Source organism: Triturus cristatus, chromosome 3_1 (genome assembly GCF_964204655.1).
Source record: "Triturus cristatus chromosome 3_1, aTriCri1.1, whole genome shotgun sequence".
In the NCBI taxonomy this organism is placed as follows: domain Eukaryota; kingdom Metazoa; phylum Chordata; class Amphibia; order Caudata; family Salamandridae; genus Triturus; species Triturus cristatus.
Window position 1 is genome coordinate 592,253,628 of NC_140583.1, and position 23,107 is coordinate 592,276,734.

Below are 23,107 nucleotides of genomic sequence, written 5' to 3' on the forward strand. Positions count from 1 at the left end.
TTGTTTGAGTGCATCCGCAGTTTTTCTACGCACATCTATTTATGTGTAGGTGCCCTTCGTACCGCGCCTGCGCCGCTCCTCTCGAGTCTGATGCAGGCGTACCTCTCGTGTCTCCGGGAGATACCATTCCCGAAGCCCCTGCATGCCCTATTGCGACTCTTTGCTCTTACAGTCGCTCCAGTAGACGCCCCCCATAGCCCGCTCGGCCAGAGTGTGCGCTGCGCCTGATGCACACTAATGGAATGATTTACCCGCCCGCTCACAGCGGCGGCGCGGTACGTGGCGGCCCTGAGTGTGTGATCAGTAAATATTTAGTGTGCTGACATCCCCGGCCCCTCGGCCGATCAATAGCGCCCCAGCGGGCGGCCCCTTTGTCCGGGGAGCCCCTGGGCTGCTTTAAGGACACTCTGGGGCCACTTCTAGCGCACGATCCGTCTTCCAGTGTCACCGGCAGGGCCAGGCCGGGCACACTTGTGTTTACACAGCCTCGGCCTGCTGACATCCGAACACCTCAGTAATGAGCGCACGCAAGAGAGCACACGCTCTGACGCGGCTCTCTTCCTACAGTCTCCATCACTTGTAGCTCCACTCCTCCCTCTCTCCCTCTTCCGCGCCCTTACACCAGTCTCTCGAAGTTCCCTCTTCAGCTCGCCATCCTAGCCTCACCCCACCTCACTCACTCTACTGCTCTTTCCACCTCAATCTCCCTCACACACTCTTTCTCTTCTCTTCTTTTCCCATCTCATGTATCTCCCTCTTACGTTCTCTTTCCCTGTCACCCCGTCTCTCCTCTCACTTTCCCTGCCTCTGCTTCTCTCACACAGTTGATCTATCTATCTATCTATCTATCTATCTATCTATCTATCTATCTATCTATCTATCTATCTATCTATCTATCTATCTATCTATCTATCTATCTATCTATCTATCTATCTATCTATCTATCTATCTATATATCTATCTATCTATCTATCTATCTATCTATCTATCCATGACGTATCTGACATAGCCCTCTCTCTGCTTGCCTCTGGGTCTCCCATTCTTCCATAACGTTCTCTGTCTCAGTGTGTTCCACAAATCTTGTACTCCTTTCTCAATGTTCTACTTTTCAAAATCTTCTCCGAGTCAATAACCTCAATAACCCCTCCCAATGGCACTCTCAGGGCCCCTCTTAATATCCACTCTCACAACGTGTTTCCCAATTGCTGTCTCCCCTCTCTAGCTCTCCCCAGCGCCTCCTCTGGATGTCTCTTTCTCGGCGCCATAAGCCGGGTCTCCTATTGGACGCGGCCTCTCTGCAAGTATCTCTTTTTAGTGCTCCTTCTGTCAGTCTCTCCGGTGTTGTAATACCTTCTTTTCAGCCTATCCATTGTACTGTCTCTCGCAGGCATGTCTCCAGAGGCTCGCTGTCTCTCCTCGTACTGTCCCCTCAGACACCGGGAGAGTCTCCAGGGTTCTAGTGCACATTTCTCTTCTCTGATTGGCGCTCTGGAGCTCTCGCTTGGTCCGGGCTCGCTTTCAGGTGTCTACTTATCGGCTTCATTTGCACTATAATCCTACCTGCAGTATTGCTTCTAATGACGCCGTTCCCACTTCTGCTAATTCGGCAATTTGTCCGCACTCTTCCAACCCCACCCCCGTCAGTATCCTCTATATCACCTCTTCCACGGCCCCTTCTGCCAGTATCCCCTCTTCCAAGGCTCCCTCTTCCAGGGCCCCCTCTCTTAGTATCCCATCTCCCACTCTTCCAGGGACCCCTCTCCCAGGATACACTCTTCCAGGGCCCCTCTCTTAGAACACGTCTCCCAGTCACCCTTTTCCAGGGCCCCCTTACAGCATCCACTCTTGCAGGGCCTCCTCTCTTAGAACGCGTCTCCCAGTCCCCCTTTTCCAGGGCTCCCCCTTACAGCATCCCCTCTTGCAGGGCCCCCTCTCTTAGTATTCCGTCTCCCACTCCCCCTCTTGCAGGGCCCCCTCTCCCAGGATACTCTCTTCCAGGGCCCCTCTCTTAGAACCCGTCTCCCAGTCACCCTCTTCCAGGGCCCCCTCTCCCAGGATACTCTCTTCCAGGGCCCCTCTCTTAGAACCCGTCTCCCAGTCACCCTCTTCCAGGGCCCCTCTCTTAGAACCCGTCTCCCAGTCACCCTCTTCCAGGGCCCCCTCTCCCAAGATACTCTCTTCCAGGGCCCCTCTCTTAGAACCCGTCTCCCACTCCCCCTCTTCCAGGGCCCCCTCTCCCAGGATACACTCTTGCAGGGCCTCCTCTCTTAGAACCCGTCTCCCAGTCCCCCTTTTCCAGGGCCCCCTCTCCCAATATTCTCTGTTCCAGGGCCCCCCTCTCTTAGAATCCCGCCTCCCAGTCCCCCTTTTCCAGGGCCCCCCTCTCCCAGGACCCCCCCCTCTCCCAGCCCCCCTCTCTCTGTAGCCCGTCTCCCAGCCCCCCTTCTTCCTGAACCCCTATCACCTCTCCAACGCTGGCCCCAACAGTAGACACTCTCTCGAGTGGTGTAACAGAAAATGGCGGAGCCCCATACAAAATACGAAGACCCCACTACCAGACTCCCTTCTCACATATATTTATTTGTTCTGGGCTAGATGGGAGCCCTTTGAAGGGTTGGGGGTCAAGGATTCCCTTTCTGCGCCGCGGGGGCCTGCATTACGCCCCTGACTCTCCCATGACTCCCTCCCTTCCACAGACGCCTTCATCTTACTACTGTCTCCTCACACCTCGTCCACTCTTCCTGTATTCTCTCTCTCTCCAGCCTCTCTCCCGACCTTCCCTCAATATCCCCTCACCCAGGGAGCCTTCTCCAAATATCTCCTCTCTAGACACCCTTTAACCAGAATCTCTCTCCCATGCCCCCCAACTAATCTATCGCCACCCCCGAGCCCCTCTGGCAGTGCCACCTCTAAGGACTCCCCCAGTGTTTCCGCTCCCAGTACCTCCTCCGCTCTCTCTCAACATCTCCTCTTCGAGCCCCCATCGGCCCCCCTCCTGCACTCCATGCACAGTGTCTCTTGTCCCAGCGCTGACGTTAGAAGCACCCCATGTTACCCCTGTTTTCAATGTGTCATTCATGTCTCTCCCACCCACGCCAGTTGTTTTTCTGCTCCGTGCCCCCATAACACTCAATTTTCTCCCTTCCTACTGCCTTCCCCTTTTACAGTCTCGCACCCGCAACCAACCATATCACTTCCGCTTCCGGTCTGTTCTGCAGTGTTTACACTTTGCCACTGCGGGATGAAACGAATCCACCCCTGACCTTCGTGTGGCGCTTTATTATGTTGCTGCTCTGTTTATTTGAATCTGGAAAAATCCAGACTTTTCTTCGGTGTCACTCAAAATGGTATCGACCTTTAACCCCTCAAAGGCCTGTGCGTTATAGTGTACATAGGAAACACAAGATCTCCGGTGGTTTGTGCCACCCTAATAAGATTTTTAGCAAATCAAATCAAAGTATTTCGCCCTCAAAGACCTGTGTTTGCATTTTCTAGCGCTTGGGAAGTCTGCGAGGCCGGCTGTTTTCTCTCCACTTCACACGGTCGAATAACCATCAGCAATAATCGACCGGTGTCCATGTCTGCTCCTCCAGCTTGAAGTCACCCGTTCAAAGCCATTAAGGAATAGAGACCGATTAAAGGGTGCTGCTGGAGGCTGGTTTCTGGGTCACACGATCCCAGCTGATCCCAGTGGGGTGGTGTGGGGGTGGAAATGTCCCCAGCCCCCCACCCATCATTGTCACCTGGGCAGACCTGCGCGTGCTTCAATGTACTGATCCCTGGGGCCTTTGCTAAAATAGTGCCCTGGGCGTGGGAAGAGACAAATGTGGCGCACTTCCTGACGGTAGTGAATGAAACGAGGCAGCCGGGGGCCCATTCTGTGTTCACTGGTCAGTACCTGGAAGAGCAGGGACTCCCCCCTGAGCACAAACACCCCCCCCCCCCCCCCATCTCACCTAAATCACCCATGGCTTAGCTGCCTCACCCAGATGGTGGTTCCGTTGATGTGTGCCAGCAGGGGTCAGAGGATGAAGGGAGGGGGCTAAAGGGCTGCTAAAAACCTCACCCACCATAATATAACGCAGGACTGCACCAATTTTAAACTGGAACTTCAGATGGAAGCGAACAGACAAGGCTAGAGCAAGAAGGGAAAGGCGCTGGTGTTGGCATAACCTTAATGCACACAGCTACATGTGCCCCTCGGAATATTGGCGCCATGGACACAGCTCGCCCATGGCCCCCCTGCAGTGATCCCTGGGGGGGCTAATGTCCCGGGGCAGACCCGCGGGTGCTCGAGTGATTGGGGGGGATGTCCCTTCTCCGACCTCTGCTACCTGCCCAGACCTGTGTGTCCTCCAGTGCAGTGACCTCTGGGGGGCTGATGTCCCGGGGCATGCTCGAGTGCAGGATCCCTGGGGGTGAGGGGATGTCCCTCCTCCCACATCTGCTATCCTGACAGACCTGCGCGTGCTCGAGTCGAGTGCAGTGATGGGGGGGGGGGGGGGGGGGGGGAGGCCCTCATCCGAACTTTGCTATCCCGACAGACCTGCGCGTGCTCGAGTGCAGTGATCACCTGCAGGCGGGTGAGTTGGCAGAATGTGTAAAAAAAACAATACCAGCGGCAGCCTGTCATTCTGTCTCGTCTTCACTCTCTCTTTTCGGGCACTGTTGCTGCCCTCAGTTTGCGGTTGAAGGACCCAAAACGTGTTGTGAATTAAGCAGCTGTTAATGACAGTTTCTTAGTTACGTATGAATACCTACACGCCTAGCATGGTCTGCTGAAGGCCGCACACCAAATGCACTAACCTATCTCCGTTTTGGGCTTTTATTGAACACATAAGAGTGCATGAATATTTAGAGAGTGGGGTTTCATATCTAAGTTTTGCTTTCCATTCAAGCCCGTAGACATGTAAACGGATGCGCAGGCACGCGCACACAAACAGAGGCGTACACGTATATGCATGTACAGAAATGAAAGAAACGTATACATACATGTATGTGCCTACAAGTGTGCGTAGCTATCCTTGTGCGTAGGGTTGTCTCTTGTCTATATGGACACACACGCACCCAGTAGGATTGTGATATTGTAGTGAGTCAGGACACGGTTAGAAAATGTCGCCAAGTTTGTGCTTGACAGAGCACCTACGTGTCCATTGAAGGGCGTTGATCCGCGAAGACCGCGGAGACAAGCGAAATCGATTGGAAGCGACCCCCTCGCTCCCTTTCGCACCATTCAGGGCCCCTTTGCTTCTAAGACAAAGCCCGGGGACGTTGTGGATTCCTGAGCACAGAATGAAAGGCTCTGGGAAGAGATATGTGCTCACCAAAGCCCTCTCGCGACGAACCCGGACCCCTACGAACGGAACCTGCGGACCTTTACACATTCTGATTCCACGACGACTAGACGAAATGCACGTGCTGTTCATAACCCCGCTCTCTCATTCCTGTGAAGGGGTAGGAACGTGATCACCTTTGACCTCTGGGATCAGAGTTGCAGCTATCGTCACAAGTCGGGCCAGAGTTTAAAAGACCTGATCTAGAACTGCTCCCGGACACGGACTCTGTCAGCTGAAGACAGGGAAAAGCACTTTCTTAATCTCTCTCTCACTCTCTCTCTCTCTCAATATATATATATAGTCTGTGTATGTATATATATATTATATATACATCACGTAGATATACACATATATAAACGTGTGTGTGTATATACATATATATATATATATTTTATTTTTTACAGGAATTGTGTGATTTGCACTGCTTCTATGGTGTAAGTACACAGAAGTCCCGCCACCGCACGCCAAGTATAAAATATGTGAAAGATATAAGTTTGTATGCAATGAATATATATGGAACTTCTATAGTTTATAAAGTGACGCTCGTCTCTCTGTAGGGGTGGAAAGGCGGGGGGGGGGGGGCACACATCTAAAGACGCACCACGTGCGTTTCATCATGGCTTCATTATTAATGCCAGGCTGGTGTGTGGGGCTTTTGTGACGGCAATGTCCCCCCTGGCAAAGAGACAGACAGAACACGTTATCTCCAGCAGCAGGGCTGCCTCGTCCATACCACATGCACTGATTACCCCCACAACAATGGCAGCTTTCTTGTACAGCATATTTACAGTATTAATGAACAGTTAAAAGATTTACCCTCGCCTGATCAATACCGCGAGTTATGTTTCCCTCAAAGTATTTAATTACAGGCTCGTCGTGGGCCGCCGTCCTCGTTTGAGGTGGCGAAAACCATTTGTAATTTCCATTAGCCAGTAAACATGCAATTAGCATGCAGAAGTGTGTTTAACTTAATTCCTATTACAGGCAAGGACAAGGAGTGCGGAGAACGTCTGCACCATTTGTCAAGGCTGACACACACCCTAACACAACAGTTTGCTCAAAGAAATTAAAGACGCCATTTCCTACCCTTAGAAAAAGCAGAATGAATTGGTAAAAGCTTTGCCACACTGCCACCGCCAGGCCGGTGTGTTCTCGGGTGTTACTGGGGATTTTAGTGTGCATTGTTCTGATTTCAGGGGGCAGCTCAATGTGCAGGACTGGCAGGTAACTCCAGGGAGTCTGCGGTGTGACGCCGAAAACAGGCTCTCCCAAGGAAGGCTTTGCAGTGACTCTTGCACCAAGAGAGAGGGAGAGAGGGGGAGAAAGAGAGAGATAGAGAGAGAGATAGAGAGAGAGAGAGAGAGAGAGAGAGAAAATGTGTGTGTGAAAGCGAGAGGAAGAAAAGTAGAGGGAAAGACACTTATTTTTTGCAACTGCGATATTCATATGTGTGTTGAGTATGCTTCTGTCAGCATGTCTTGTCTGCGTGTCTGCTTCTCTTTCAATACATATATATATAAATGCGTGTATGTGTGTGCAGATTGTGTGTGTTTGTGTGTATATATATATATGTATGTATACAAACAGAACACACACACGTTCGTATATGGGAAGGATATTTATATAAATACACACATATGCATGTATATATAACACAGAAATACATATATATGTATGATTATATATGTGTGTGTACGCACAGACACGCAGACCCTAATAGTCAACATGTTGTTTCCTTACATCAGTAAACGCTGCACCAGGCACCAGCACTTTATTTTGCGCCTCTCTACTTTCTTCCCGGGCAGGTCCCAGTTCCCTTGCATCAGCGGGCCTCTTGTTATTACAATACATCTGTCTCCCAAACTCATTAAGTTACAGCTTTTTTTTCTCTCTCTCTCTCTCCCCCCCAGCTGGGCAGGGTTCCTCCCAAAGTCTGCCTTGTTCTGCCAGCCCCGCCGCAGAGCGGAGTAGCGCTCCCTTCCTTCTAAGGCGTGCTATGGGCGGCGGGAGCAGTGCTCGGCATCTGTTACCTAGGGAGCTGTAGGGGGATTCTTAAAGGCGCGGCAGGCATTCCTCGCCAGCCATGGGCGCAGCTCCTGGAAACCCTGCGCTTTTAAAGTTATAGCGCCAGCCTTCTCAGAGCCCGCCCGGGTGCCAAATATCACACGGGAAGCAGCCCCCTCTGGGCTGGAGGGATTCTCTTTTCACCTTTCCTCTCCTTCCTGCAAGGCTGCAGCCGCCTGCTTTACTTCCCTACCCCCCTCCCCGATCAGTTTGTGCGATCTCCTAAATAAACACAGAAAAGGACGACTGTGTGTTTTCCAAAAGGCGCACGTCTTTTTCCAGGTGCGGGCACCAGCCACGCTTCACCTGCCCAACTAAAAAAAGGGCTATCCAGAGTTTAGAGCGAAGATGCAAGCCATGTGGGACGCGGAGCAAGGAAAATATGTTTTTGGTATGTCTGCTTTTATAATTTTCCTTTTTTCCTTATTTCGCCTTTCTGGTGCTTCAGTGCGCGCGGCCACTCTTTCTGTGGGAAGCTTAAAAGGTGCGTGTAGTTGCCTCTTCATTTTCTCACCTGCGAGTGCCGGGTAGTGCTCCGATTGTGCGCGGCACTTCAGGTCTGGGCATATGTGGGTGCATGCAAGGAAGCTGAGCCGGGACCCAGTCCGCTAAACTGCTCTACCTCGAGACTGCGATGTTAGCAAAAAGTCGACTCACTTCTGAGCATTCATATTTGCAGTACGAGTGTTGCTTCTGGGAGCCCTGCAGACTGTGTGAGGCGTGGGGTGCTGGTGGGTGAAGCTGGGGTTGAGGGGTCGTGGTTGTGGTGTGTGTGTGTGGGGTGGGGGGGGGGTCTGATACATCGCGAACGCCAGATCGATAATCGACTTGAAGGGACTCACCTGTGCGGCCGGGGGGCGGCAGTGGCGGGCACGTGTGGGGTCTCTGTGCACCGCGCTGGGAGGCAGGCAGCCCCGTCGGAGGCGCTGTCTCCTCTCCGCCTCTCTACCTCCCAGCCCGGGCTTTCTCGCGCAGCAAGGCACGAGATCCGCGGAACGCTGACTCCTGCCGTAGACAGAAGGGCATCTCCGGTCCGGAACGGTCCTGCATATGTCCACAAAAGTTCATTTGACCCCAGATTCTTTGAAAAGGGACTGTTTCGGATGTGCACAAGTGCCCCCCTTCCCTGTCCCCAGATAGATGGCGAGGCAAACGCCGTTTTCATTCAAGATTCAGCTTTTTTCCTTTGGAAGTTGAGTTTGAGGCGGATGAGAGGCATACACTAGGGGGCAGACAGATACTGTACTTCTCCCAACCTTCTGCAGATTTCTACACCCCCGCCCCCACCACAGCCTTGTCTCTGATTTAGTACTGCACATTGTGTCAGAGGATCCCGCCCTGACAGCCCCTGGTGCTTTTCAAAGTACCACAAGCTAGTGCGTAAAAATGACATTGACTTGGAAGTTCAGAGGCGCACAATGGGAGTCACTTTCCACTATTCGGGGCGCTCTGGAGTGTGGTGGTGGGGGGTGGGGGAGGGGCGAGGGCAGCACACACTGTCTGGGTTCACTGAGAAGAGACACTCAAAGGCACCCGACTTCCCACCTTGCATCCAATGGGTTTGGGATGAAGCCAGAGGTCTGACCCACGCCCTGTCACGCATTGACCCAGGCCCTGCCACGCATTTACCAACGCTCTGTCACGCACTGACCCACGCCCTGCCACTCACAGCGCCGCAGCCTGAATACTGCGTTGCTTAAGCAGAAGCAGTGATGCACCATTTGCGGTTCAGGTAGTCAGCGTCCTTCATTCTGCTGAAGCAGTTTCCTCCCACGGCCAGACTTCCCGACACATAACAGAACAATGTAGTAAACAGGGTTGCAAAAATACACTGGAGCCAAGACCCCAGTGTGGCGTAGAAGCCGCGCCTCACCCGAGATGAATAAAGACGTGTGTTCTCTGTGAGCAGGGTGCTTTGCTGCTGACGGCCTGGCTCTCTCTGCTTTACCTCCTTTTTCAGCATGACAACTAAATACCCTTTAGCCCCGAGCGGCCGGTGTTTCCACGGCTCAGTGTAGAGATACTGAATTAAAAGCAGCAATGGAGGGGTGATTTTTGTCATAAAGGCAAGCATTGCAAGACATTTGACAAACGTGTCTGTTTATATTTGACAAATCTGGCTGTGTAGTGTCTGTGATCAGACGCCAATGATTCAATTAACAGTCACTTAAGTACAGACTGCTCCAAAGTGTTCATATAAAAACTGGGACATTTTTCATATGCTCTATTCTGTAACTGAAGCGAATGCCATTTTAGGAGGGGGGTCAGGGGGCGCGTACTGATTTTAAAATTATTTTACCTCATATTACATTTCTTGTGAGACCTAGTGAAGGCCTTTACGGGCTACGCCTAGTGCAAACTGGACGTGCGTCTGTATATTTTATACAACGCACTTTCTACTTTTAAAATCTGGGAATGAAGGGATGAGGCGCCCCCTGAAACATTTGAAAGCCTCAACACTCCGTCTGGTTAGGTTAAAAGTGCTTAGGTTCTGTGATTACGAATTGTCCGTGCTTTAACCCCGTGTCCGTGCGTGCCTCGTCCCGCGCTGCTCATCGCCGCTCACGGAGCCTTATTTTTTAAGAGTTTTTGTTCGGCTTTATAACAATCGAATATAGAGGTTTATATCGGTGATCGCTGCTCTGGGGATGAGTGGATAAAGGATTAAAGCAGTTTTAGTGGTTGATAGGAGTTTGCTTAGGGAAGACAGGAAAGGAAAATTGCACTATACATTTATGTGTGTAATGCATACACATATGTGTGTAATGCATATATATATATATATATATATATATATATATACATATATATATACATATATACACACATGTGTGTGTTTTTAATTACATACTTGCCTAGGTGATATTATAGATGGTATAATTGCAGGAGGTGGCCATGTTTCCATCTGTCAGCATCGGTGATGCAATATAGAGTCGCATGTGAATCCATCGCTAACTTATAATATTCGCTGCAGTCAGAAGGCAATGTGACACTATACTGGAACTCGCGTAGGAGTATATTGGACCTCGGGTAGGAGTATACTGGACCTCGGGTAGGAGTATATTGGACCTCGGCTAGGAGTATACTGAACCTCAGGCAGGAGCATACTGGACCTAGGGTAGAATTATACAGGACCTAGGGTAGGAGTATACTGGACCTCGGGTAGGAGTATACTGGGCCTAGGGTAGCAGTATAGTGGACCTCGGGCAGGAGTATTCTGACCGAGAATAGAATTATACAGGACCTCGGCTACCAGTATACTAGACCTCGGGTAGGAGTGTACTGGACCTAGGGGTAGAAGTATACTAGACATAGGGTAGAATTATACTGGACATCGAGTAGGAGTATACTGGACGTCGGGTAGGAGTAAGAAAGAAAGATTAAGTAGAGGTTAAAAACAAGTACATGAAATTAGATACGCAATAGAAAAAGGTTTGCTACATTTTTATAAATATGTTATGTCGATTAATATGTGTGAGTGAGCATGTTACACATATAAATGCTGTACTATAGGGAAAGTGAACACATATTTGCCTGGGCTGTGTTATCCACCCATTATCTATCTATCTATCTATCTATCTATCTATCTATCTATCTATCTATCTATCTATCTATCTATCTATCTATCTATCTATCTATCTATCTATCTATCTATCTATCTATCTATCTATCTATCTATCTATCTATCTATCTATCTATGCGCCTGTGACAATCTATACAATCTGTGCCTCACTCGTCCCACATCACTTTGACAAATGTCCGCACAGGCCCTGGTTACCATGACATATACATCTCCTCGACATTTCAACCACACCATTTAGGTTGGACTTTGACCACTGAAGGTCCTCGGGTCCTTAACGGTCACAAAACTGCTTTCCCACTGACCCCTGTGGGCTTATTTTAGCTATGAAGTAGGCTGAAAGCACCACCGCCCATGTAAGCATCCCTCGCAGGGACCTCTGCTCCCTGGTGAAGGGGCCGAAACCCCTTGAAGTTCGTGGCAGTCGCCGCCTCGGAGAACTGCTGCAGAGAAGGGTCTGCCCCCGCGTGCACTTGGTCTAACCTCTGCTGCGAAGTGTCACTCCACTGAGAGCCCTCTGGCCCTCTCACCCCACCCACCTGCCGCCAGCGGGTCACCACAGGCTGCTGCCCCCAGGCTGTTCGGAGGGACACGAGACCTCCATTATGGACCCTGCACACACGTTTGTATTAAGGTTCATGCACTTGAAATGAATGCTGTTTATGCAATATATGTTGTGCATGGGCAACCTGATTCTTGTTAGAGTGTATTTTATCAGTTACCCCTCCCCGCCACTACCAGCCTGCATCTTGGCGTTGCTAAGAGGCATACGTGAAAAACATAACTTATGTAAAATACATATGCACATTTTTGTGTTTATTTATTTATTTGTGAACACAGTCCTGATCTAAGACAAGGCACGCAGAATCTCGCGTTAGGACCAGGCAGGGCTCCGTGGCAGCCCTCGGCAGTCAGCAGCCACTCAAGGCAGCCGGGCCAATAGCTGGCGAGGGGAGGGTCGGCTGCCCTGGCCAGTCAAACACAGCCTCCTTCCTTATAAGGCGAGCCGTCGCCATGGCAACGTGTGCTAAGTTGCAGCAGTCGTGTCAAAGTTCACTATATAGAGAGCTCTGTGAGCGGCTGGGAGAGAAAGCACTCTGCCAGGCTGCTCCTCTAAAGCGCAGAGCCCGCCGCCGAGCCCCCTCCTTAGCATCCTGGAACCCTTTGATTCCCCCTTGCTCCATTCTCTGCCTGTCTTATATTTTTTGCATTGTGTTTTTTTTTTTTTTAACTGGAGCCTGGAGGATGTTCTGGCGGTGGTGAGCTCCCTTTTCTCATGCCCCCACCCCCTCCATCCTCGCCAGGCTGGACTCCTTCCTGTGCATGCCATTCGAGGCTGAGCGCTTCCCAGGAAGAAGCAGCCGGGGCTGGCGGTGCGCGTGGACTTCAGAGCTGAGGGAGGAACGGCTGAGGCGCCAGTGAGAGGAGAGGAGAGCGGGCTGCGTCCCCCGGCACCCCTCGAAGCGCTCTCCCCTGCTCATGGCTTTCTTGAATGGCTGAGGCTGCGCAGTCCTGGACCCGGCCCCCTGGTACCCTCCTGCCCTCCTGTGCTGCTTAGCAGGTCTGAAAGGTCCTCGCCCTGACTGCTGCCTTCGCACCCCCGCACTGGGGCTCCTCTCATCTCCACAGCCTGCCAGCTGACCTGGGGGGAGGACGGCGAGGAGGAAGAGGACCCCACCCCAGCCTAACAGAAGAAGGTGGACCACGAAGTTTGAAAACGGTGCCCCAGAGATATGGCAATGGTAGTCGGCGCCTGGCGAGACCCCCAGGACGATGTGCCAGTCACCCAGGGAACACAGCCCTCGCAGGGGCCCCCTGGCCCCCCCGGCGGAGCCTCACAGACTCCGGGGCACGTGGGCCCCCCGAACCCGACCTCCCAGTCCAACCCTTCGAACCAGTCCAGCCAGCAGGGCCAGGGGGACAAGCAGCAGCAACAACAGCACATTGAGTGCGTGGTGTGTGGGGACAAGTCCAGCGGCAAGCACTACGGGCAGTTCACGTGCGAGGGCTGCAAGAGTTTCTTCAAGCGCAGCGTGCGGCGGAACCTCAGCTACACGTGCCGGGCCAACAGGAACTGCCCCATCGACCAGCACCACCGGAACCAGTGCCAGTACTGCCGCCTCAAGAAGTGCCTCAAAGTGGGCATGAGACGGGAAGGTATTGGGATTTCATTTGTTTTCCAGCCTTTTCCACCCCATCCCGCTCCAATTCCGGTTTTGTGTTTGCTTTAAACCCTTAGAGTCAGGGAGGAGAGAAAAGCAGATTAAAAAGGTTTGGGTAACTTAACTTTCTACACAATATTGGGGAGGGGAGACAGTCAGCTTCACGCTGCTCCCAGTGACATCTGTAATCAGCATGTTCCTTTCGGTTTCACTTTAACATGTGCTTGACCCTATCTCGGTATTTTATTCCGCTTGTGCGCCAGTGTTTCTTGTGTTTGTCTTCCTGCTGTCCTTGTGTGTGCCTTCTTGCCTTTGTGTCTGGCATACGTTTTGTTTAGTGCTTTATCTCCCTGTGTGTTTCAGCACTGTTTACATGCAAACACCCACAGCAGAAGCGAAAGTGGTTTGCTTTGTCGCTCGCCTTTTACATTATCCATACCCCACCCCCTCTTTCTTCGCCCGAGAATGTCATCTTGTAAAAGGGAGCTGAGAGATGGTTCAGATTACAGCCCGGCTGCCCATGTGTCAGCTTTGCACTGCACGCCTAACACACCCCAGGCAAACCCGCCCTCCCTGCAGCCAGCATGGCTCTCCCCTCGCCCCCTCCTTTGGCTTTTGTCTGATCCTGCATTTTAAAATCCCGTTTTATTTTTAAACGCCCGACATGCATCTGTGTCGTCAGCTCGGCTCGTTTTGCGAGGTGGCGGGTGGATTCGCACCCAGCAACCGTGCAGCAAAGTTGGGTCGCACTGATACTAACTTAGCCTGGGAGGGTGGGGGGAAACGTGAGCCGTACAAGGAATTTCCAGAGTGGTCGTGGCGTGTTCCAGCAGCTCTGCTGCTATGTAGGTTAAGGGTGAGGGAAGTGCCCGGGCTTTCTTTGTACGTTGGTTTCTTTTTGCAACAGTAACTGTGCTTAAGCGTTCAAAGGGCCCAGCTTGAACCCAAGCACCCCAAAGCCTTTTCGCCTGGCTCCTCGCCCTCCCGCTTCCTTTTGTCTGCAGAATCCCCCTTTCCCTCGCTTAACTGTCTGTCTATCTCGCCATGCAAATGCGAAAGCAAAAAGAAAGGCCTCGCAGCCAGGCAGCAGCTGATCAGCGCGTGGAGACGAACTCGGAATGTTATTTTCTGTTCTGCCTTTTGACGTGCTTCATGTATAGAAAATACAATGAGGGTGTGAAGGTAGCCGCAGCCAGACAGTTGTGGCTAATGCCCGCGGCTGCGAAGAAATGTGATGCATGAAAAAAAAACACTTTTGTTTTAGTAAAAAAAGACGTAAAAGAGAATTGAAACACCGACCGTGGGAAATTGATCTGTGTTTACATAGGGAAACAGGAAGTGTTTTCGGGAATAATTCACAGCAGAAATATATTTTAAGGGGGAAAGGCTGTTTAGTCGAGGGGGAGTGGTGCTGTTTGGGGGGACAGTGTGTGCAGGGCTTGTCTGTATGCTTGTAAAGCAGGGGGCAGAAGTCGGAATGCCCTCTCCAGCCACAGAGGGCAGGCAGGCTGTTTGTTTGTTGCGTGTAGGTTCCCAGCACAATTCAGGTATTAATTGCTGCAGTTTCTTCTTTATTCACTGCAGCCGTCCAGAGGGGCAGAATGCCACCCACACAGCCCACTCACGGCCAGTTCGCCTTGACCAACGGGGACCCTCTGAACTGCCACTCCTACCTCTCCGGATATATCTCGCTGCTGCTGCGGGCCGAGCCCTACCCCACGTCCCGCTTCGGCAGCCAGTGCATGCAGCCCAACAACATCATGGGCATCGAGAACATCTGCGAGCTGGCCGCCCGCATGCTCTTCAGCGCCGTGGAGTGGGCCCGCAACATCCCCTTCTTCCCTGACCTGCAGATCACGGACCAGGTGGCCCTGCTGCGGCTGACCTGGAGCGAGCTCTTCGTGCTCAACGCCGCCCAGTGCTCCATGCCCCTGCACGTGGCGCCCCTGCTGGCCGCCGCCGGCCTGCACGCCTCGCCCATGTCCGCCGACCGGGTGGTGGCCTTCATGGACCACATACGGATCTTCCAGGAGCAGGTGGAGAAGCTGAAGGCGCTGCACGTGGACTCGGCCGAGTACAGCTGCCTCAAGGCCATCGTGCTCTTCACGTCAGGTAAGGACCCCGGGCTTGTGGGAGGGGGCTAGACTGCACGCTCCAACCCTGCACCCCTCAAAGATAAGCGTGTGCATGTGCCACTCTTCAAAGATAAGCATTTCAACCTCGCAAAGATAAGCATGTGCTACCCCTCAAAGATACGCGTGCATATGTGCCACCCCTCAAAGATAAGCGTGCACATGTGCCACCCCTCAAAGATAAGCATTTCAACCTCACAAAGATAAGCGTGCACATGTGCCACCCCTCAAACATAAGCGTGTGCATGTGCCACTCCTCAAAGATAAGCATTTCAACCTCGCAAAGATAAGCATGTGCTACCCCTCAAAGATAAGCGTGCATATGTGCCACCCCTCAAAGATAAGCGTGCACATGTACCACCCCTCAAAGATAAGCATGTGCCACCACTCAAAGATAAGCGTGCACATGTGCCACCCCTCAAAGATAAGCGTGCACATGTGCCACCCCTCAAAGATAAGCATGTGCCACCACTCAAAGATAAGCGTGCACATGTGCCACCCCTCAAAGATAAGCGTGCACCTATACCACCCCTCAAAGATAAGCGTGCACATGTGCTACACCACAAAGATAAGCGTGCACATGTACCACCCCTCAAAGATAAGCGTGCACACGTACCACTCCTCAAAGATAAGCGTGCACACGTACCACTCCTCAAAGATAAGCGTGCACATATACCACCCCTCAAAGATAAGCATGTTCCATCCCTCCAAGATAAGCATGTGCCACCACTCGGGCGTGCACATGTACCACTCCTCAAAGATAAACGTGCACATGTACCACCCCTCAAAGATAATCGTATACATGTACCGTCTTCACAGATGTGCACCTACAACATAACATACGTGTTTATACGCGTGCCGCGCCTGAGGTGCACACATGGCTATGTGCATGTGACGGCACTATAAGACACACATGCTCATGTGTCCCAATGTTCACTTTCAGCTCTAAAAGATCACCTTTGTGCACGTATCTCTGTAAAAGACTCGTGTGTACTCCTGACCATCTGAAGGACACCACCGCGAAGGAATCCATAAAGAAGAAACACTTGTCCCTAAAAGACAACCATGCACATGTGCCTCCTAAACTCGAAAAACGTTTACACCTAATCCCCTCAATTACACATTTGTGCATGCCAGTCCTAAAAGATAGTTCTGCCCTCGAGTCCTCAGCAAAGAATACGCGGGTACATGTGCGCCCTCTAAAGGACATGCATGCGCGAGGTCCCCACTAAAACAGATTCGTACATATACAAATACCACTGTGCATGGATCAGGGCCCGGATCCGCGTGCCGTGTGCCTCACTAAGGGGTATTCGTGTACATGCTTGCCACATCTGTCAGATACCGTGCACGCACGCAGTTTAAATCATGCCCCTGAGCATGCCCCCTCCAAAGAATGCCCATGTAAAGTGCCCCTCCAAAGGGCAGGTATGCCCATATGCCCATACAAAGCTTGACCTTGTACACGTGCTCCTCTGGAAAATACCGTGTACAGGTCCTCGCTTTATAGCCCTTGAACGTGCGCCCCTCTAAAGGAAATACGAGCACACAGTTTCCCTTTTAGGCAAAAGCAAAATAAACACTGGCACAGAGTACATGTCTATTTAAATAATCACCACTTATAATAAATTGTGTTCTGTGGCGCCCAACCTACCACAGTTGTCATGTACATTAGGCATTTTGTAAATATAGACATTATTGTGTAGAGAATGGGAATCGCGTCTGCTGGATACCCAGCCCCTACAACATGTAAAAGACACGCACACTAGTATTGCAGCATTTAATTCACCACCACTGCCCTTCGAAAGAGCTCAGTGTGGCCATCGTAAAAATGTAAACATGAAGGGGCAACAAATCCCAGGCATGCCTTATACTGGGCGCCCAGCACTCCCTGACGAAAAATAAACATTCAGGCGTAGGTCATTTCATTGCAGGGCCTGTCCTTATCCCTGCAGCTCTTTGCGCTCCATGGTGCGCAGAATAATATGAGTTTATTGGAGTGAAATCCCCTTAGAAAGGAACACTATAACATGTAAAGATTCGCTAGCCTTTGCACTGAAGTGCAAGAGGAAGCCATGCTGTGAACAGATTCCATTATCTATCTATCTATCTATCTATCTATCTATCTATCTATCTATCTATCTATCTATCTATCTATCTATCTATCTATCTATCTATCTATCTATCTATCTATCTATCTTTCCATCCATCCATCCACATATGTGTTTGTGTGTGTCCAGACACACGCACACAGCACTCACTCACTTGTTCACTAGATGGGACTGAAGATGTGCACATATCATGTGGAAATTCCTCATAGTCTAACCCTACATACTGAAGAGCACTCTAAAAAGTCGAATAATTCAGAAATACTTTGTAAACATGTAAGACGCTTTTAACACGCCCTTTGTGTGCCTGAACACAAAGCCGGTTTTCTTCCCAAATAACCTGGAACTGCTGACCAGGGGTTATTTGATGATACCTGGCACTTGTCGCCTCAGCACCACATTTTTTCGAGTCGAGGCGCTGTATAGTACTTCCCCAAGACAGTAAACCCGAGGCCACATCCTGTTGTATGCAAATCCGGCGATGTTGGGCTGTGTAATGAGGCCTGCCGCAGGGTACCCTTTCGAGCCCTGCTTCCGATAGAAATGATCGGCGCGGGGCAGTCCTTTTGAAGCCTTCACTCTGTCGCTGCTGTGAATGTGAACGCTGGGGCAGGTCCAGGTTTACAGTAGGGGTCTTTGGGAGAATCATGGGCCTCAGGAGCCGTCCCAGTGACTGGGGCAGGGCCTGGCTGTGCACGGCAATGGCTCATCGCAGTTTTTTTAAGCCGGATATCAGGAAAAAGAACTGGTGAGAGGCTATGGGGACACGCGATTCACAAACTCCCCCTGCTTTGTTAAGACCCAGGTCATTTCTTTGACGTCATCTCGTTCTTGCACTGTGAATCGCGCTATATTTTGTATACACTGTTTGCACATGTAAAAATAGTACGCCTTTTAATTGTGTCCAGTTAATCATTAAAACATCCTCTCTGCTCAGTTTAGAACAGACATTGTGTTTTGACATTTTCCACGGGAACAGCTCGCATTTAGCCGAGCTCTGGGGTTGGGGGAGCCTCGCTGGCACAGCCTTCCAGGGCTGACAGCACAGAGCCTGGCGTTGCTTAGGGGTGATTTAGCGTTGTTTGGAAAGCACAGGGCCTGCTGTGCTGGGTATGCAAATTGCCTCCCAGTTAGCGACGCGTTTTAAGAAGCAGGGTCACACATGCTTCAGGCCGCTTAGGACCCTAAATGTTGGTGGCTAGAAGACAGACAAGGACAGGCTTTTTCTCTGTTTCCAGTGGCGTTGGAGGGTGTGGGAGCAGGCATGTTTGGGCGCTGCCGGGGCAGCACACTGGCGAGTCAGGTCACAGCCTGCGAGCTGTGCCCAGACGCCTCCGCTTTAACGGGGGCCCCTTTCTTATTTGCTTTGTTTATATTTCTCGACCAATTTCCCTTTAACTCTCTCTTTTTACCCGCAACCCACCCACCAGAACATTTTTAAAAAAGTACACATTCGATCGGGGATACAGTTGAAAAAAAAGTCGGCTGAACTGAAGAGAGAGATCACGGTGTGCATGGCTGCCCCTGAATAGGGTAAACTGACAAGACCCCCTTAAAAGCGCCACTTAAGTCAGTTTCAAAGTAGAAAGGGAAAAAACCGCTGATCGGCCTTCTGAGAAGCCCCTCGTGAATCCGGGGAGGGAGTCCGCTCGCTGCCCCTTGTAGCTAAGCCCCCCTAAACAACAATGGGGGTTTACACCGCCGCCTCCCCTGCTGGCAGGCTGGGTTCGAACCTTTGCCGTGTGCCACCGGTAGAATCCCTCCTTACTCAGTCCCCCAAGCCCGCCCCAGCTCGGACAAAACAGAATGTCTGCAAAATGTTTCCACTGAACGTGAATAGTGTGTTTTCGGGCGCCCACCGAGGCCTTCAGACTCAATTAAGCAGGCCTGTGTGTGTCAAATGACTGCCTTACTTACCCCTAACGCACCTGATGACTGTTTTTTTCCCCTTCAAATCTTTCAAAAGTGATGATTGCATATGTTGTATCTTTTTCCCTCAGATGCCTGTGGCCTGTCCGATGTAGCCCACGTAGAAAGTTTGCAGGAGAAGTCCCAGTGTGCCCTGGAGGAGTATGTCAGGAGCCAGTACCCCAACCAGCCCACCCGCTTTGGAAAGCTTTTGCTTCGCCTGCCATCCCTCCGTACCGTCTCTTCTTCGGTCATAGAACAACTTTTTTTCGTCCGCTTGGTAGGTAAAACCCCTATAGAGACCCTAATAAGAGATATGTTACTGTCTGGCAGCAGTTTTAACTGGCCTTACATGTCTATCCAGTAAACAGACACTGCACGAGAAAAACGGGAACACGAGAGGACTGTGCACAGACTTTGGGGTCAGTTTGCTTGAAGTCCTCCTGCTAAGCAAGGAGAAATCAAAATTAAAAATAACGCTGTTACAACACGTTTACGAGAAGACGAGAGTGAGGGGAACAATTTAATGGACTGTGAAGTGAAAAAAAGACTTGTTATTGAACTTTTACAGACTGAAAACAAAAACTCCTGTGTCGTTCACAACAACTTGCTACTTATCATTTTTGTAAAAAAAAAGGAAAGAAATTAGTCTTTTTTGTAAACTTTTAAAAAATATCGCTAAAAGTGCATTTAAGGAGATTTGAAGAAAATTAGCAGAGAGGAAAAAGTAAGTCTTTTTTTTCCAAATTCCTAATTGTCCTGTGTCAATGTATCTATAGCTGTTTTTTTGTATTTTTCTGGTTCCAAACCAGTTTATTCTGTGGTTCAAGTAATACTTTTTTGATATAATCTTGGCTTCTTTTTTAAAAATAGAAAATGGTATCCTTAAAATATATGTGTTCTGCAAGAACTAAAACACAGTTCATAAAAATATCATAGGAAATTCCATGGGACTCAAAATGAGACATGCAGTGAATGCGCACTTATATGTGATGACCCTTCTAAATTTTGTGACAGCTGAGAGCTTTAATTTTAAACTCCCCAAATGAACCAATCACGTCACATAAATTGCCCAATAAGCTTTCCATAATCTGATAAACACATTAAAAATTGAACTTCCGTTCAGTAAGAGGGTGGTGTCTAAGACACAGTATGACTTTGAATGACAACTTGAATATTTCTTGGAATTTCAACTGGGTTCCACCATGGTTGCTATCCAAGCCCACAACTGTTTGTATTTCTGCGAACACTTTGTATTATAAATGTTGATATGTTTCCCTTTAAAAAAATACAATTGACATCAGCATGACAAATAACACTGTTGGCACTTATAGATAATGTAATTGGTTCAATATCTCAGACATTACAGTTTTGTGTTAAAACTGAGTTTTTTAAGTGCAGCATTTAATGTAATACTGTAAAAGTTATAATAACTAAACTGTCAGGTCGAGTTGTGTGTTATATTCTGAAGAGAAAAAAAAACTGAAAAGCATTTAGAAATTAAAACATTATTTCATATCTGAAAGTTGCTTGGACACCACGAATGTCTTTTGGACTAAGAGGGAATCACAAGTATCCCTTGGTTTATTTTTTAGTATTTATTTCTAGGTTCCCAAATTATTTAATTGCCACAAACAGTTTGCCCACTGGCTTGCAGGTGGTAGTTAATTTGCCTACTGAACATGGGGAAGGCATTAAAAAAATGAATGGTATTATCTCAGACCCAGAAGACAGTGTTTTCCTGCGTGATTGTGAACCTCCCCATTCACATAACTCGCCCTCCTGCTAACTAACCAGGACTTTGCAGAAAAAGGCCCTTATATTTGTCACACTTAAGTGCCTGCATAGCGAAGGTATTGTTGTGAAAAGTATTTCAAAGCGTGGGATCAGTATCTCGTTTTCTGATAATAAACATGCCATGTGTTTGTACATTTCAGAGTCACAGGCACAGCTCACTCGTGCAAGCTAAAAGCAGTATTTGTAAATATAGGTCAGATCTTTTCAGAGCCGCTTTTCAAACCTGTGTGTGATTTCAACTTTATTGTACGGTCCCGGTTCATCGTCGTAGCTGTTGGGAGGGCTTCAAAACTTAGTGACTTAGCACTGAAGGTTTTTTAATGTACATACGACCCACATATGCCTCCTTTTCTACATTAGACTGTGAAAGCATGACAGCAGGTCATCACCATATTTTAAATCTGAGATATATATGTATATATACATGTACATTTTTGATTGTGTAAATGCAATCTGTGCATTTAGTATATAGCCCTTGTAATAATAATCGAGAAACTGAACAGGGTGAGCTGGTTTGGAGGGGAAGCTATTTTTTCAGCAAATTTGCTTCTATTTTTTTTTTTTTTTGGTCTGCAGCAGATGCTTGGTGTAGGGAAGCTTGCCGCCATGTCCTCATTTGAGACGGCTCTCTGCCACACACGTGCGAACAGTCTTGTGTCATGTCAGCCCTCACCACAATGAGCGAGGGGCAATTTCCTAAAAGTCGAGCAAACACACACTGGTTTGCAGCTTGTTCCAAATAGGCACTCCGGACCAGAACAAAAAAAATATAATGTATGATTGTGATTTTGAAAAGTAGTTTTACATCCGACCCACGGCTTCTTTATATACATATATACATATATAAATAAAATAATATTGAAGGGTATTGCTGACTTTAGAGCTAGCTTTTTCTATTGCAAGTGACATGTGAGTATGTGAAGTTTATATTACGACTAAAACACAGGATATCTTCTCGTTTGTTTTGTGTTAGCCTATTGTAAACAAAGCATTTGTTGTAAATTGTTATTGGTATTAAATTATAATTTATGATTTTCAAATCAAACGTCTTCCTCTGTGTCCTTGACTCCTTCCACTGTGAGCAGTGTTTACAAAGTGCAGATTCGTGAGAATGGTGTCTTCACCCAAAAACAGGGGTGTGCTTTGGGGATTCACTGAGAAGATGTGTTTACAGATGCCTGCTCGGTCTGAGTTTATGGCATTTAAAGAAAGTTTTTCTTTTCACGCTGGGTTAGAACAAAAGCTCTCCCCATCAATTGAAATGGGACAAAGGCGGGGAGGCTGGGCTGCAGGGCTTGTCTTGTGTGAATTTGACGAGATTTTTAAAGCTGAAAAACATGGCGACTCTTTCCTGTAAGTGTCCCTTCCCTCCCCCACCACCCTTTCTGGTTTCCGTCTGATCTGCTTTACTTCCATTCACCGATTTTTTTTAAATGTTTTTATTTTTTTCGACAAATGAAGACTGGGGTGAAGGAATCGCTGAAATCGGCCAGGCTGAAAAGAGTGTCAGAGCCACACGGGCTTGTATGGAATGTTTAATGTTTGAGATGCGTGTGTTTTGTTGGGGGATGGGTGCCCTAACACCGAACGAGCTCCTTCCTCTGTAACCCACAGACTCCTGGCTCATTTGCTTGACATGGATTTATGATCCCTGGGTGGTGTAGGGGTGTGGGGGCGGCCAAAAGCTTGTATTTAGTTAATATAGGCGGGGTGCTGGAAAGCGCCCACACTCCTTGCAGGCACATTATACCCTGGTTGAAGCCGGGGTGAAGGCGCGTTCCGTGGGCCCAGCGGAGTTCTGGCTCCGATGTAGGAGTGTTTTTCTGGGGTGCCGTTGTGGTTTCAAGTAGATGCTTGCAGGGGAAGAGCTAGCGTGTGAAAGTCTGCCTTTGCAGTCGACACAGAGCTGTCCTGTGAGCTCAGCCAACATGGCGGCTCCCAGTGCAGCCTTCACGGAGAGCACGGTCAGCCGTGTAATGGGAAACACATTGGGCTCGGGGCCGTGTGCCGTGGAGAGCCG

The 23,107-nt window shown here is 49.5% G+C and overlaps 1 protein-coding gene and 1 long non-coding RNA gene across 8 annotated transcripts in view; one reads left to right on the forward strand and one right to left on the reverse strand.

Annotated features, from left to right (window-relative positions):
- Positions 1-8,664, reverse strand: part of LOC146860595 (uncharacterized) — a 137,151-nt gene extending 128,487 nt beyond the window's left edge. For all 6 annotated transcript variants that reach the window (XR_014978838.1, XR_014978835.1, XR_014978841.1 and 3 more), the window contains exon 1: positions 8,243-8,664. This is a non-coding gene — a long non-coding RNA (uncharacterized LOC146860595). The remainder of the gene's footprint in view (positions 1-8,242) is intronic.
- Positions 8,665-12,028: 3,364 nt separating this feature from the next.
- Positions 12,029-22,136, forward strand: NR2F2 (nuclear receptor subfamily 2 group F member 2). 2 transcript variants are annotated; one of them, XM_085644502.1, is made up of 3 exons: positions 12,029-13,137; positions 14,706-15,254; positions 19,383-22,136. In XM_085644502.1, the coding sequence occupies exons 1-3, from the start codon at positions 12,714-12,716 to the stop codon at positions 19,655-19,657; spliced, it is 1,248 nt and encodes a 415-aa protein (XP_085500628.1). In that variant the 5' UTR covers positions 12,029-12,713; the 3' UTR covers positions 19,658-22,136. The 2 variants fall into 2 exon arrangements, with proteins under 2 accessions (XP_085500628.1, XP_085500629.1); XM_085644503.1 differs by having other exon boundaries at positions 12,031-13,137; positions 14,727-15,254.
- Positions 22,137-23,107: the final 971 nt, after the last annotated feature.

Coding starts and splice junctions, on each gene's coding strand:
- NR2F2 (XM_085644502.1), top strand. CDS start 12,714: ATGGCAATGGTAGTCGGCGCCTGGCGAGACCCCCAGGACGATGTGCCA. Junction 13,138..14,705: donor AGTGGGCATGAGACGGGAAG/GTATTGGGATTT, acceptor TAATTGCTGCAG/TTTCTTCTTTATTCACTGCA. Junction 15,255..19,382: donor CATCGTGCTCTTCACGTCAG/GTAAGGACCCCG, acceptor TTTTTCCCTCAG/ATGCCTGTGGCCTGTCCGAT.